General features: G+C 38.7%; 1 protein-coding gene across 7 annotated transcripts in view; it reads right to left on the bottom strand.

Annotated features, from left to right (window-relative positions):
- Nucleotides 1-795: 795 nt before the first annotated feature.
- diaph2 (diaphanous-related formin 2) overlaps nucleotides 796-12,594 on the bottom strand; it is a 427,538-nt gene continuing 415,739 nt past the window's right edge. For all 7 annotated transcript variants that reach the window (XM_051860865.1, XM_051860870.1, XM_051860871.1 and 4 more), the window contains one exon: nucleotides 796-4,275. In XM_051860865.1, the coding sequence (XP_051716825.1) occupies nucleotides 4,211-4,275 (65 nt within the window). In that variant the 3' untranslated portion in view covers nucleotides 796-4,210. The remainder of the gene's footprint in view (nucleotides 4,276-12,594) is intronic.

The following is a 12,594-nucleotide window of genomic DNA, read 5'->3' as shown; positions in this document are numbered from 1 at the left end:
TTTGGCACAAACCAAGTCAAAAAAACACATCTATAGGAAAAAAAACAACTTTTTTTCCATGATTTAACAATTGTTTGATAAACATTAATGAAACAAACAGCCTATAGGCTACAGTATATTAAAACCTACTGTATCACACAGATCTACTATAATGTTACACATCAGATGTTTTTCCCCAGCAGTTAACCAAACATTCACAACATAACAGATAATGTTTGCGTGAATACTCGCCAAGACAGATTTTTTTTTTTTTTTTTAAATACAGTAATTCTGTGTATATCGGGATCGCAGCGTCTTTGTGCACGCGCTTCGATTCTGTCAGTCAGTGTAAGATCGTTTTGTTTACATCAACATGAGTGATGAGAAAATCACATTTCATTGGTTCAGACTCATGCCATCGAGAATTCGCTATGAATATTCAAAAAGTTGGAATACTGCGCTTTACAACGATACCAGACTTGTTGAGGGTAGCGCCAGTCGTCCAGAAGCGGGCAGAGAAAAACAGCATTTTTCATGGTCAAAGGAAAGGTACTCCTCTCAGAAAACGTACAAATAAAGATACTTTTAGATGTTTAATTGCTATTTGAAGCATTGGGATTGCTAGACAAGGGCTTAATGAACTCATTTTTGTCAAAAACTCAAATTCGACCAAATTTGACATTTTTCACTTGTTTTGCCTTTAGCTCGAAATTAGCCCAACTTATTTTACCAGAATGGGTCACAAATGTTAATGTAGTAACTCTGTCATTTTTTGTGTATATGAATAATGTGTGAACAGCATACACTCTGGCAGTATCTCTGTATGAAATCATTTATTCAACTAAAAATGGATGGCAAAGGAATCAAATAGTAGGTACATTGTATTACAGTTTAGTATTAATCTTCATGTTAAAGCAGTTGTATTTCAAATGCATGCACTTCATTGGCAACAAATAATACCTTCTGAATGCTTAAGTATTTTTCTATTCGACTACTAGAAGTGAAAATGGCTTTATTTACTCCTCATCTGACTGCAGTTGCCTACTCTCCTTTACAAGAGCCTACAGAAATCACCTGACTGACTGAATGTCTTGATGTTTGCTGTGGTGAGTTCAGATTTCCATGGAGGAGAAGGCATTTAGTGCTTTAGGGACCGGTTAGGACACAGCGTGAGTTTGCATCAAGAGAAGGCATAATTCATAACTCATTATGGAAATAACACTCAAAAAAGAGACACTTGATTCTTTTCTTTTTTGAGAAAGTGGTTATTATTTAGTATGATACTCTTTTACATACTTGGGTACAGTGTGCATAACCATTTTCACTTTTTTTTTTTTTGTCACAGATAAAAATAAACTTAAAGATGTTACAAATATAAATTGCTTATAAGACAATAAAACAATGTCAAGGAAAAAAAGGCGGTAGGGCTATGGAGTCTTATAATACCTAAAAAATAAAACAATGTCCTGAGACAGTTGCAGTTGTTCTTACCAATTTAACTTTGATCTTGTTCCAAGTGCCAATTACAATGAGCGGGAATGAGAGAGAACTGGGGGAAACTTCTGAGAGAATGGAGATTGAATCACTTGTCAGAAATGGTTACCACACATGCAAGCAGTCTATTTTGGCAATGATATGCAAAGAAATCTCAAATTAAAAGATCGCTCCAGGTCTATATTTAACAAGTTAAAGTGCACCATCATACAGTCTGAACTGAGAATATCGAACAAATGTGGATAAATGAGACGGCAGAAGACCCAAATTGGCACTAGTAACTTCATATTTTCTTGCTTCTTTTCTGGTCTCTGTCTAACATCCAATTAAAGTATTGGATCTGACATAAAATGCTACACTGTCAGTCACTTGCAGACTCTAACCTGCATTAGGATATACAGTATTCCCTATCAAATACACATGACACATATATATTAGCCTATAGTAAAGCACAAGTTTAACACCAATATCACAAATGGAGGGGAAGATCACTGGTATAAAATGACATTTTCTTAGGAAAGAGATAAAAAACAAACAACAACGAAAAAAAAAAAAAAAATCTATAAATTACACAATATTTTGAAGTATCTTTCATAAACATTTGACATTAGCGTTGTAAAAATGATTACACCCCTAAGCCCTAACTGAATGGCTGCATTGCTGCTAGTTTCGGTCTTGTATAAGTGATTCAACACTTTACTGTCATCATACAGAAAATATTAGTGTAATGTGAACAAAATCGTCTTCCTGTCTTTCAATAATTATCATAATCATAGAATCGAATCTCAGTATAGTAACTTTTACCTCATGAAAGTTTGGCACATTTATTGAAACCAATTTCTAAAAAATAATGTTTTTGCCCAGAAAGTTTGTGAATTATCTGGTGCCAGTGACATAACATATGTAACTGGAGTCTGACTGGGAAATAACAATGTATGTCGGAGGTGTCTGCACTGACAGCGTGTGGATGCTGTAATTACCATTAACATGAGTTTAAAATAACCGATAGTGAGAGTCATGAGAGCAGAGTGCAGCTTCTGTTGTGTGGTGCTGGAAACCATTCAAAGGGCAGTTTTAATTAGAAAAGCAAATCAATGGATTGCGATTCACTGCATCTCGACCTTTCCTCTCTCTCTCATGAGAGAGTGTATGACAAACAGTGTGAGGAGAAAGCTTGACTAACAGTGGTTTGTCTAACAGTAGGATGTTCTGTACCACACTATAGTTGTACTGTTTGCACTTGCATTTGGTGTGCAAACTCAACACGTTGCCTTCATTAACAAAAGCAGAAGACTTCTGTGTGGCATGTACCAGTATGTGAGTCAGTATGACTCCAGTCACTCAAAAGATACTGTTTTACATACTGTTGCCTGCGGTGTTATGGACATGGGGGGCAGAAAACATTACGGAAAATGACTACTCAACAAGCAGCAATGAGGGGAGGTGGTAGAGACATTTCACTAATGGTTTTCACATGAAGTCAGCCTCCATGTTGTGAACATCACCTCACTATCACTGTCTATGGCTGTACATCCTCATATCCAAGAGAACTCCTCACTGGAATCGGGTTAATGTTCATACATCAAAGGCTTCGGGCAGAATCTGGCAAACTGTGAATAAATACATATTTTACAATTTGTAAAAGATGAACTTTGAGTAATAAATCTGATAAAAACTCAGGCAGAGCTTAGACGGCGAGTAAATGCGGTAGGTCAGTAAGGGAGAGCTCTTAAAGGTGACCACTGGATCTTAAAAAACGCTAAGCTACAGTTCACTAAAATACTCTTCTATAAGAGGGCTAAAAGCTAAAAGCACAGTGACTTAGAAAGAAATCACGAAGAAAACCTGTGACATGTTTGAAAACTGAAATGAATGGAATCTCTTTGATTCACATACCTGCAGATTCACTTAGTAACACCTTTGACTCTGCAAGAGAAATGTCTATGAATGTTTGAAGTGTTTACTGTAGATAAAGAGCAATATCTTTCAACAACCTCAGGTACCTTGTGGCACTGGCAGCTCTTAAACAGCACAAATGTGTACACACGGTGGCACTGAAGCTAATATCAGCAGCGTTTTCATGTATGTACATACATAGGATTTGCAATATATGACAAGAGGCGATGATCGGAGATTATGCGACTGATGGTGGGTGTTACAGACCGGAAATCTAAATTTTATCTGTCAAGAAAAACAAAATGGGCAAGCAGAATCAGTCAAGTCAAGGTTTTGTTCAATCAACGCAGCAAATAAAGTCTCTTTGCCAATATGCATACAGCATCATGCAGTCCTTTCTGGTGCTTTTGGCCTTTTGTCAACAAAAGCGTGTTTGTGCGTAGAAAAATCCAATAGCGAGAGATCAAACTGTAGCCAATCATTGATTGTTTGCAGACAGCAAGGTGGATGTGAGATAGATCAGGGGAGTTAGCATCGAGAGATATAAACAGAACAGGCGTAATCGTGAAAATAACAAACACTGCCAAATTGAACAGGCCCAATACACCAAGAGAATGTATTATATAAGGCTTTAGAGAGAAATGAGTGTCATGTGATCCTTCGATGACATGTCTAGAGCTGTGGAGCACATCTTGAGGTTGGTTCTGCGTTCTGAATGCATGTGCGTGTGTATGAATGTTAATGCCGAGGGGCTCTCTCTCCATCCCCGTTCAGCCCTCCTCAGTGTTGTCCCCACTCTTAGGTCTTTGGCACTTGGCAAACGTCCTTAGCCGGCAAGCGATCATCGGACCATAGGGTTTGCATTGTGGCGTGAACGAGATCTTTCCAAACCAGTGCGACGGTTGTCTGTTCAAAGAGAGAACAAAGAAGAGGGATAGTCAGGTGTATTCACAACAGTAGCAGACAAATATGAGACAGTAACATGTATGTGAGGAGAAACAGGACTGCAGTTAATAGTTAAAAAGAAGACGGACAACGACATAGGACAGCAAATGCAAACTGATTAAGAAGAAAGCAACATAAGGTCTTCTGGAGTCAGGTATTCTTGTCTGGTGTCATAGTAACACTATTGAACTCCTGATCCAGTCTCTTTGCTTGAGAGATCCTCCACCTATAACAACACAGCCTGGAGAAGAGACACTTGATGGAACCCATACACAAGTACAAAACAGTGCATACACAGCCGCGTGTACTTATCTAAACACTCACAGCTTTGGGTAGCATTTAAAGGCATAGTTCACTCAGAAACTAAATTCTGTCTTCATTGTTCTACTCACCCTTATGTTGTTTTAAACCGTGTCTATACAACAAAATTCAATGGGGTCCAGCATTATTCAGACCTCAATTTTCTTCTAAATTTCTTTTGCGTAAATCATATTACAGGTTTGGAATAAGGGTGAGTAAATGACAACATCATTTTCATTTTTGGGTGAACTATCCCTTTAATGTTCATAAATTCTCAGTTATAATCTGATTCTTTTTTTAAACTACACCAGTAGAAATATGATGGAGGCAAGTACTAAATGTGCTAGCTGAACTTGGCAACCAAGGCCAGCCCATTATGGGATCACACAAAGGCTCTCTCCACTCCAAACATGGTGTAGTGAGGGGCTGGGTGGGGGCCATGTGGCAGGTGGAGTGGACAACCTTCCTCTTTCCCCTGCAGATTTGAGAGCCAACTCTATGCATAAGCCGCCACACCTTTCCTACCTACCCTGGCAGGTCTGCCCATGCAACTGCCATTACTCAGTGCCAGGTGTCCATGCCACCATGGGCTGGGCATAGTTTAATGGAACAGGCCCCATTCATCATGTCAGGTAATGAGTTAGGAGCAAGTGGGCACCACAGTAAAGGTGGATTCATACTTCAAACGAAATTGAAGTCCAGCTCGTTTGCCAAGGTCAGTGGCGGGGGCCAATGAGAAAACAAGCTAGAAATCATTTTGAAAAGGCTGTTTTATGGCTTTGTCTGGCAATGTTTTTTTTTTTTTTTTTTTTTTGCAACAAGACAAAGGTGAAATAAAACAGTCACAGTAACCAAGTTTTTTTTTTTTTTATTATTATTACTACCATTACAGTGCAGTTGAAAACTCAGTGTTGGTGGATTATAAGAGCAAGTGCTTTGTGCTAACAAATCCCCTTTTTGAGTTTGCCTAGAGCCTTTTAATTCAAGCTTCAGTAGACGTATAAATCTGTCCTAACAAGGATGCTCACCACAGGGGAGGGACAATGCTAATAACAAGAGGGTAATACAAAGAGATGGAAGAGACGTGGTTGAGGTAGAGGGAGGAACAGATAAATGAAAAACTAAGAGCACAAATGGAGAGAGGAAATCCGCATTTCTCTGCAGGAGAACTTCCTCTGGCATTGGGGAAAGCTGAGGACGCTGAACTTTGAACTCTGCACGGAAACCACAATATGAGTTGAAATGACGGCTGAGTCTTTCATCCACTTCCACTTCAAAAAGCCAAGTGCCTGAAGGCCTCCAGTCTCTTTCTCTCTGAACTGAATGGGCATTGCACATTGACAGCAGTGATAAAAACAAAGACATTTCTAGAACTTGTCAGGGGACAGGCTGTTCAGATTTTATTTACAATAAAATAAGCAGGTCTCTTCAGCAGGACTCAAAAATAAGCATTGTCACATATTGATAATTGTACAGTATAATAAATAATAATTATAACAATTAACAAATATATCAATTATATTACTACAACTGCTAAGAATAATAATAAAAAAAAATGTTAGCATGGCAAAAATCTGAACTAATAGCCTGACTGTGTTAGCATAAAAAAAGTCCTTATTGTTGAGCCACCATTCAAAAAGTTTGTTTGGGTAATTTGGTTCCTTATGTCATGATTATATGCTCAAAGTGACACCATGTAGGATGAAGAAGGGGGAAAAACAATATTAAACAGAATAACCACCCACACTGACAGCGAGGGAGAGGATGACAGAAGAGATGTTAAACAAAGGCCTAGTCCAAACACTGCTATTGTTTTGCCAATTGCTTCCAAGATGCCCATTTTGTCTTGCTGGGATCTGGGAGGACTAGCGGCACTTCCTCAAGTTTGTGGTCCAAATTGAAAATGGATGAAAGTATCATTGCTTGTTTGAGAGTGGAACATAGGAAGGTTTGGAGCATTTGGCAAGACAGGGAAAATAACATCTAGAGAGCAATACTTGAGATAATTGCTTTAGCTCAACAGATTGAAGATGAGATTTAGGTGGGGAAAAAAGTCTCTGTTTCAACCAAATGGGCAGAAAAAACAAACCAAACAACAAAACAGACCTTCCCCCTTCTCTTAATTTGGGCTGAAAAGCTCTCTAAGTTTTTGATCACAGGCGCTTCGGTCTAAAATACCTAATATACAGCAACAATCACACCAACCAGCAACGATTTCTATTGGGGAGCACATAATGAAGCTATTCTCTGAAGGGTGAGCATTCACTTCCACAATAAAAATATACCACTAGACAATTTCAGGAGAACTGTGCCACTGATCACAAATCTATCAAGTGCTTTTGGTTTTGATGGCTTTTTTACCTGCTTTTCCCGGAGGCAGCGTCTTTAGGTTGGATGCACAAAGAAAAAGGATGGGAGTAAAAAAGATTGATGAAAAAATCAGAACATTTGATTTTACACTAGAGAAAAGTCCATATTCCAGGACTTAATTAAATGATTCTATTGTTTCTCTGTATTTAGAGAGTGTTGATGGGGGAGGGGGAATCAAACGTGATCAAAACGTCATAATACGCTGCAGAGAGGGATCATGGGATTAGCCTAGGGTCATAGACTGGAGAAAAGCACATTACTAAAAAGCACACAAACACTCACAAAGGACTGAGGAGGAGTCACAGGCTTGAACGCCTATCCGACACTTTCACTGTATGATTGAGTGATAGGCCCCAGATGGCCCCTTGTGCATTCTTCTAAAGAGATTAAACGACATAATGGATTTTGCATTACTGTCATCTGCCTGTAATTACATGACGTTACATCATCAGGAGAGTCCTTTGGCACAAGGTTTGCTCCATGAATAACAAATAAGCTTCAATCAACAGTCGAGTAGTAACTATGTGAATAAACACAGGTAATTACGAGAGTGAATAATTTACACGTTTGATGCAATTCAAATATTCAATATGTATGCAATAAATATTAAATGCTCATGGCAAATATTTTCAAATAAACACTTTTTGGTTATGCATCTGTTGTTTTGGATAGACCTTCACTGTAAGAAAAAACACACATGCACACAAGCACATTCCGTAAGGTGCAAACTTGTATCACTTCATATTTTTTCAGCGACAAAATGTAATAAAGGTGATTAAATCTGTGAGGGCCATATGTCAACACACAATGTTTACCACTTTGAGGGCCGTAGAGGGAGGTGAGGCAGGGATAGAGAGAGAGAGAGAGAGAGAGAGAGAGAGAGAGAGAGAGAGAGAGAGAGAGAGAGAGAGAGTGTGCACGCTGTAGCAGTAGCAGCTATCTGCTCTTTTCATCTTCAGCATGCCTTTGCCAGACTCGAGCACCAGCACCAGAACCAGAAACAGGAAATATAAAGAGGATGTAATGGTGGTGGGGAGAGTTATTTCTTCAGCTATAAGTTATGGGGTTAGGAGAGTAAAACCCACAGTTGCACAAACCAAGTAATTGTTTTGAGGCAGCAGCGAAGTCAATCGGGAAGGTTACTTCAGCTGCAGCAGTTGAGAATGGTTGAAGAGGTGCCTGACCCTGAGACAGCTGAAAAGTATGCTTTAAAGCCTTGCAACCTTGATTTGTGTCAAGAGTGTAAAAAAACTACAACATAAGTGGGCATATGTGTTATGGCAATGTATTTGTTTGCTCTAGGGGAAAAAAGGTGTAATGTAGAACATATGGATTTGATTCAAATCATCTAGATGAAACTTTGTTTACAAACCTCTAAATAACCAGCCAAATAAATATATATCATGTATACATGACACATAACCAGGTTTAATATGAGGTTGTTTTTCACACCAAGCTATGTTAAAATGGTACGTTAAAAAAAGCAGCTGTATCTTATTCAGAACTCTGGGCATGAGTCATTTCAATGAGAAAATAAAATGCAGGAAATAGCAGGAAAGAACAATTATTCAACACTGAAAAATAGCTTGTAATAAAGGTTAAAAGGAAAAAGAAAAAAATCCTGCTGTATACTTAGTGGTTGGACTTTTCAAAGGGTAACACACTCTTGCACTACTAAGTAACACTGGTAAACACTGGTTAAGAAGCTTAAAGAATTAGTTTACTCAAAAATGTCAGACAGAAAGACCAAACCCTTTCATTTTCTTTTGGAAGAGTATCTAGCTTTTTCATATATAATTAAAGTAAATGAAGACTGGGGGCCCTATCATACATCTGGTGCAATGTGGTGTTTTTTGCTAGTTTCAGCCCGACACAGTTATCATTTTTATGTCCTGTGTCACGTTGTTTAAAAAGCAAATGCATTTGCGCCCATGGGCACGCTGGTCTGAAAACGAGGTGCGTTCAGGTGCATTGTTGGCGCATTGCTATTTTGAGGCAACTAAAACAGACTGCGCCATTGACCAACTGAAACCTGGTCTAAAGTCAATGGCGCAATATTTGTTTTGTTATTTAAAGAGCATGTTAGTAATGTGCGCCTATATGCGGGTGTATGCACAATGTGTGTACACTCTGCTTATTGCACACACAGGGATGCGCAGCAGCACACAAACATTCCAAATATTAAAAATAAAAGGATTACAATGTAAAAGATTATTATTGTGTGCATAAAGATAAAATGCTTTGGTGGAATCTGGCTTGTCCTGTAGATGGTCTGCTCACGCTTTAACCTCGCTCACAAGCAGATCCGTTTCCTCACTAGAGAAGCGTTTGTTTTTTCCGCTTACAAATTCCGCTGTGTGAATAGTGATTCCGCCATGGTGCGAGCGCAACTGGCTTTTAAAGGGAATGGGAGATGAGACTCTGATTGGTTTATTGCATGTTATGCCCAAAACAAACCCATGACTCATTAAGAGAATAGGAACAACCCTTTTAGACCATGCGCCGGGTGTGCCGACCATTTTTCCCGTCCGTATACTAGCAAAAGTAGATTTGGACACGCCCTAAGCACACTTGCGCTGTGTGCTTTAGACCATGTGCTTAGTTCGTTAAAATAGGGCCCTGGGACTGTCAGTTTCTAATAGGACAAAAAAACCATAAATATGGTTCATACGATTTGTGCCCTATATTTCCTCTTCTGAAGTAATACTTTAGCACTGTGTAAAAAAAACACTGAACATTTCAATAAATGCTCACTGATAATCTTGACAGCCTTGGCATGTTCATGAGAGTAGTAGTGATGCCCGATTTGCAAATAAATCCTTCTTGAGTGTTATAGATTTAATGAATTGGTTGATTTTAGTTCACAAAACCAGTCTGAACAATTTATTAACAAATTGGGCTGATTCGATTCTCCAGTTTAACTCACAGATTCTGTTGAATAATAGACGTGATCATTATCAGTAAATATTCAGTTACATTTTTGCAGTTATTCACACAAAGCTATTGAAGACTTGGAATACAGTAGAAGTCATACGGGCCACTTTGATGACACCTTTTATGGCATCGTTTTTAAAGTTTGAACACTCCAGTCCTGCATGAAAAACAATGACCAACTGCATCGTTCAAAATTACACCCAAAAAAGTCATACAGATTTGAACTGACAATGCTAAAGGATTTTCATTTTGGGATGAACTAATCCTTTAAGTATTGCTTGATATCCTGTTTCGTTTTCCACATTGAGATGTGAGCTCTTAAGTGCATTCTCTGCCCTAACTAAAGCAAGAGAGATACCAGAAACACAAGTGAGACAAGACTCTGAAATCCTGCTTTAAGTAACCACGCTCTGCTGAAATTACCGATGTTTAGAGCAAGTGTGGGGCATTTGTCAAACTCAGCCACCGCAGATCCACTAAAGAAGAGCACAAACATGAGCTTTCCTCATCAAGCTAAGATGGATGAGAGCTCAGATAAGCTGGAAGTCTGGTCTGCATTCTCCCTAAATCTCTCTCGGAGCCATTTCTAAACAAAGATGGGAGATGTGTAATGTCTAATCTGACAGTTTGTTAAGACTCAGACTAATGAAAATAATGAAGTAAGGCAGCAATTAAAATATGTCAAAACTGGTCAGCACAGATCTACGTTTTTTCCTCTTTCATCTAATATGGCTTTCAATCAAAACCAGGCTCCATTTAGACACTCACTACCTTGACTAAGTGACCCAGATATTCGATATCCGCATTGCCTGCACTTTCCACAGTTTCTACCTTAAAGAGTACATTAAAGTTTCAAGCTCTCAATAAAGAGGATGGTCCACAGCCATAGTTAAAAGGCAACATCTTAGCAGATTTCTGCAATGGCTCGCTAGCCTGTTGCCCCCCAGCACTCTGCATTGTCCTGCTCGGCTGCACTCTCTCGGCTGGTCAGAGCTGAAAGGAGAGCCAGGCCTTAGAGTAATGTTTCTTGACAGCTCGGCACACAATAGGGCACAGGAGAGCTGGAAATCACTACACATGTCGATAAACAAATGCTTATTTTTAGAGGAGAGAGTGAGGCACTAGTTTATCTCTGCAGCAGGAAGTCCCTGACAGATCTGTTCCCGGGACAAACAAGGGAAGGGATGAGAAACTACGGCTGGCGTCCAGTGTCGGCAGGCCTAGTCTCTTTCCCTTTTACAGGCACAGCAGTAGGACCCTGTTTGATGGGATATGAAATGGCTGACGGTCACATCTGCCAAGATTTCTCATTGGGATCCTCAAGACGGACAAGATAGTGTCTGAGTTGTGGACCAGCTTGGTTTTCAAAAGAGATGGCTGAATTTGAGATCTAAAACAAAAAGAAACTCAAAAGAAGAGAGCAGAGAAGCAAAGGCACACACATACATCAAACCATCAGATGAAAAATACTTTCCAATAGATCGCAGCCCGAGGCTAATCTACAGTGCTAATAATCACCTCTGCAGCAATGTAGAGGCAAACTTCAGTAGTAATACAGGAAATGTGCTTACGCAGGAACAGAAATACAAAATATGCAACTTGCGCTCTCAAGAGAACTCGACTTCCATCCTATTACCAAAAAAAACAAAACAAAAAAACACTTGGATTGGTTTACACTTCTTTATGTAGAAGATATTGGTGTCTATTAGCCCTTAAACAAGCCATTACAAGTAGGCCAAGCCAGAACCTACAGAAATTGGTTGTTTCCAATTTCTTTGCTGATTTTGTGGGATTCTCAATTTGGGGGATTGTGCGGAATTGATTTACAAAATTAAAACACAATGCTAATTTAAACACTAAACCTAAATCAGATATATGTAAATTGTAATCACACACACACACACACTGGGTTTCCATGTTTTATGGGGACTTTCCATAGAAATCAGGGGCCCCATGTATAAAAGTTAACGTATATTTCATCCTAAAAGCTAGAACCTGAGCAAAATTCCCTTTATAAAACTGAGTCAGCAGAAGACACATGCATCTCCATCCCCGCCTCCTACCCGAAATAACCATATATGGAGTTTACAACCCCTATAGTTTTACTGTGCTATTTTCATATGCATATTCCCATCCATGTGATACCACGTTTAGACAACAGTAGGCTACAAAACATTAGGAAAAAAAAAAAAAAAAAAAGGACTATAAATGCCATTTGTGCAGTCACATTACATTGCTAAAAATCATTTAGTATCCTTGACTTGTTTTAGAATAAATATATCAAAATATCCTTAAAAGCAAATTTGCATCAAATAGACCCACTTTTCAGAGAAGAGTTATTCTTATTCCTTTCCACTGAAATAAAATGTATGCAATTTTGCCTAAAAGGTAAACATATGTTTTAGGATGTTTATATATTTTTATTGTAAACAGATATGACTTTTTTTTTTTTTTTTTGCAGTGTAAAAAACGTTTTGACTCAGTGCGGCATTGACAAAACACTTTAAAAATAAAACAAGCAAATCTTATCATTTCCTTCAAGTAAAATTGTTTGTTGGGAAGATTACAGGAGCAGTTATCATTAGAGTATGTCTGCCTGCACAATATCAACAGCACACCTTCATGCAGCAGTGGCTGTACAGTATTGTCATCGGACCTATTCAAACTGGCCAATGG

Source organism: Ctenopharyngodon idella, chromosome 14 (genome assembly GCF_019924925.1).
Source record: "Ctenopharyngodon idella isolate HZGC_01 chromosome 14, HZGC01, whole genome shotgun sequence".
Lineage (NCBI taxonomy): Eukaryota > Metazoa > Chordata > Actinopteri > Cypriniformes > Xenocyprididae > Ctenopharyngodon > Ctenopharyngodon idella.
This window is presented reverse-complemented; position numbering and strand designations above follow the sequence as displayed.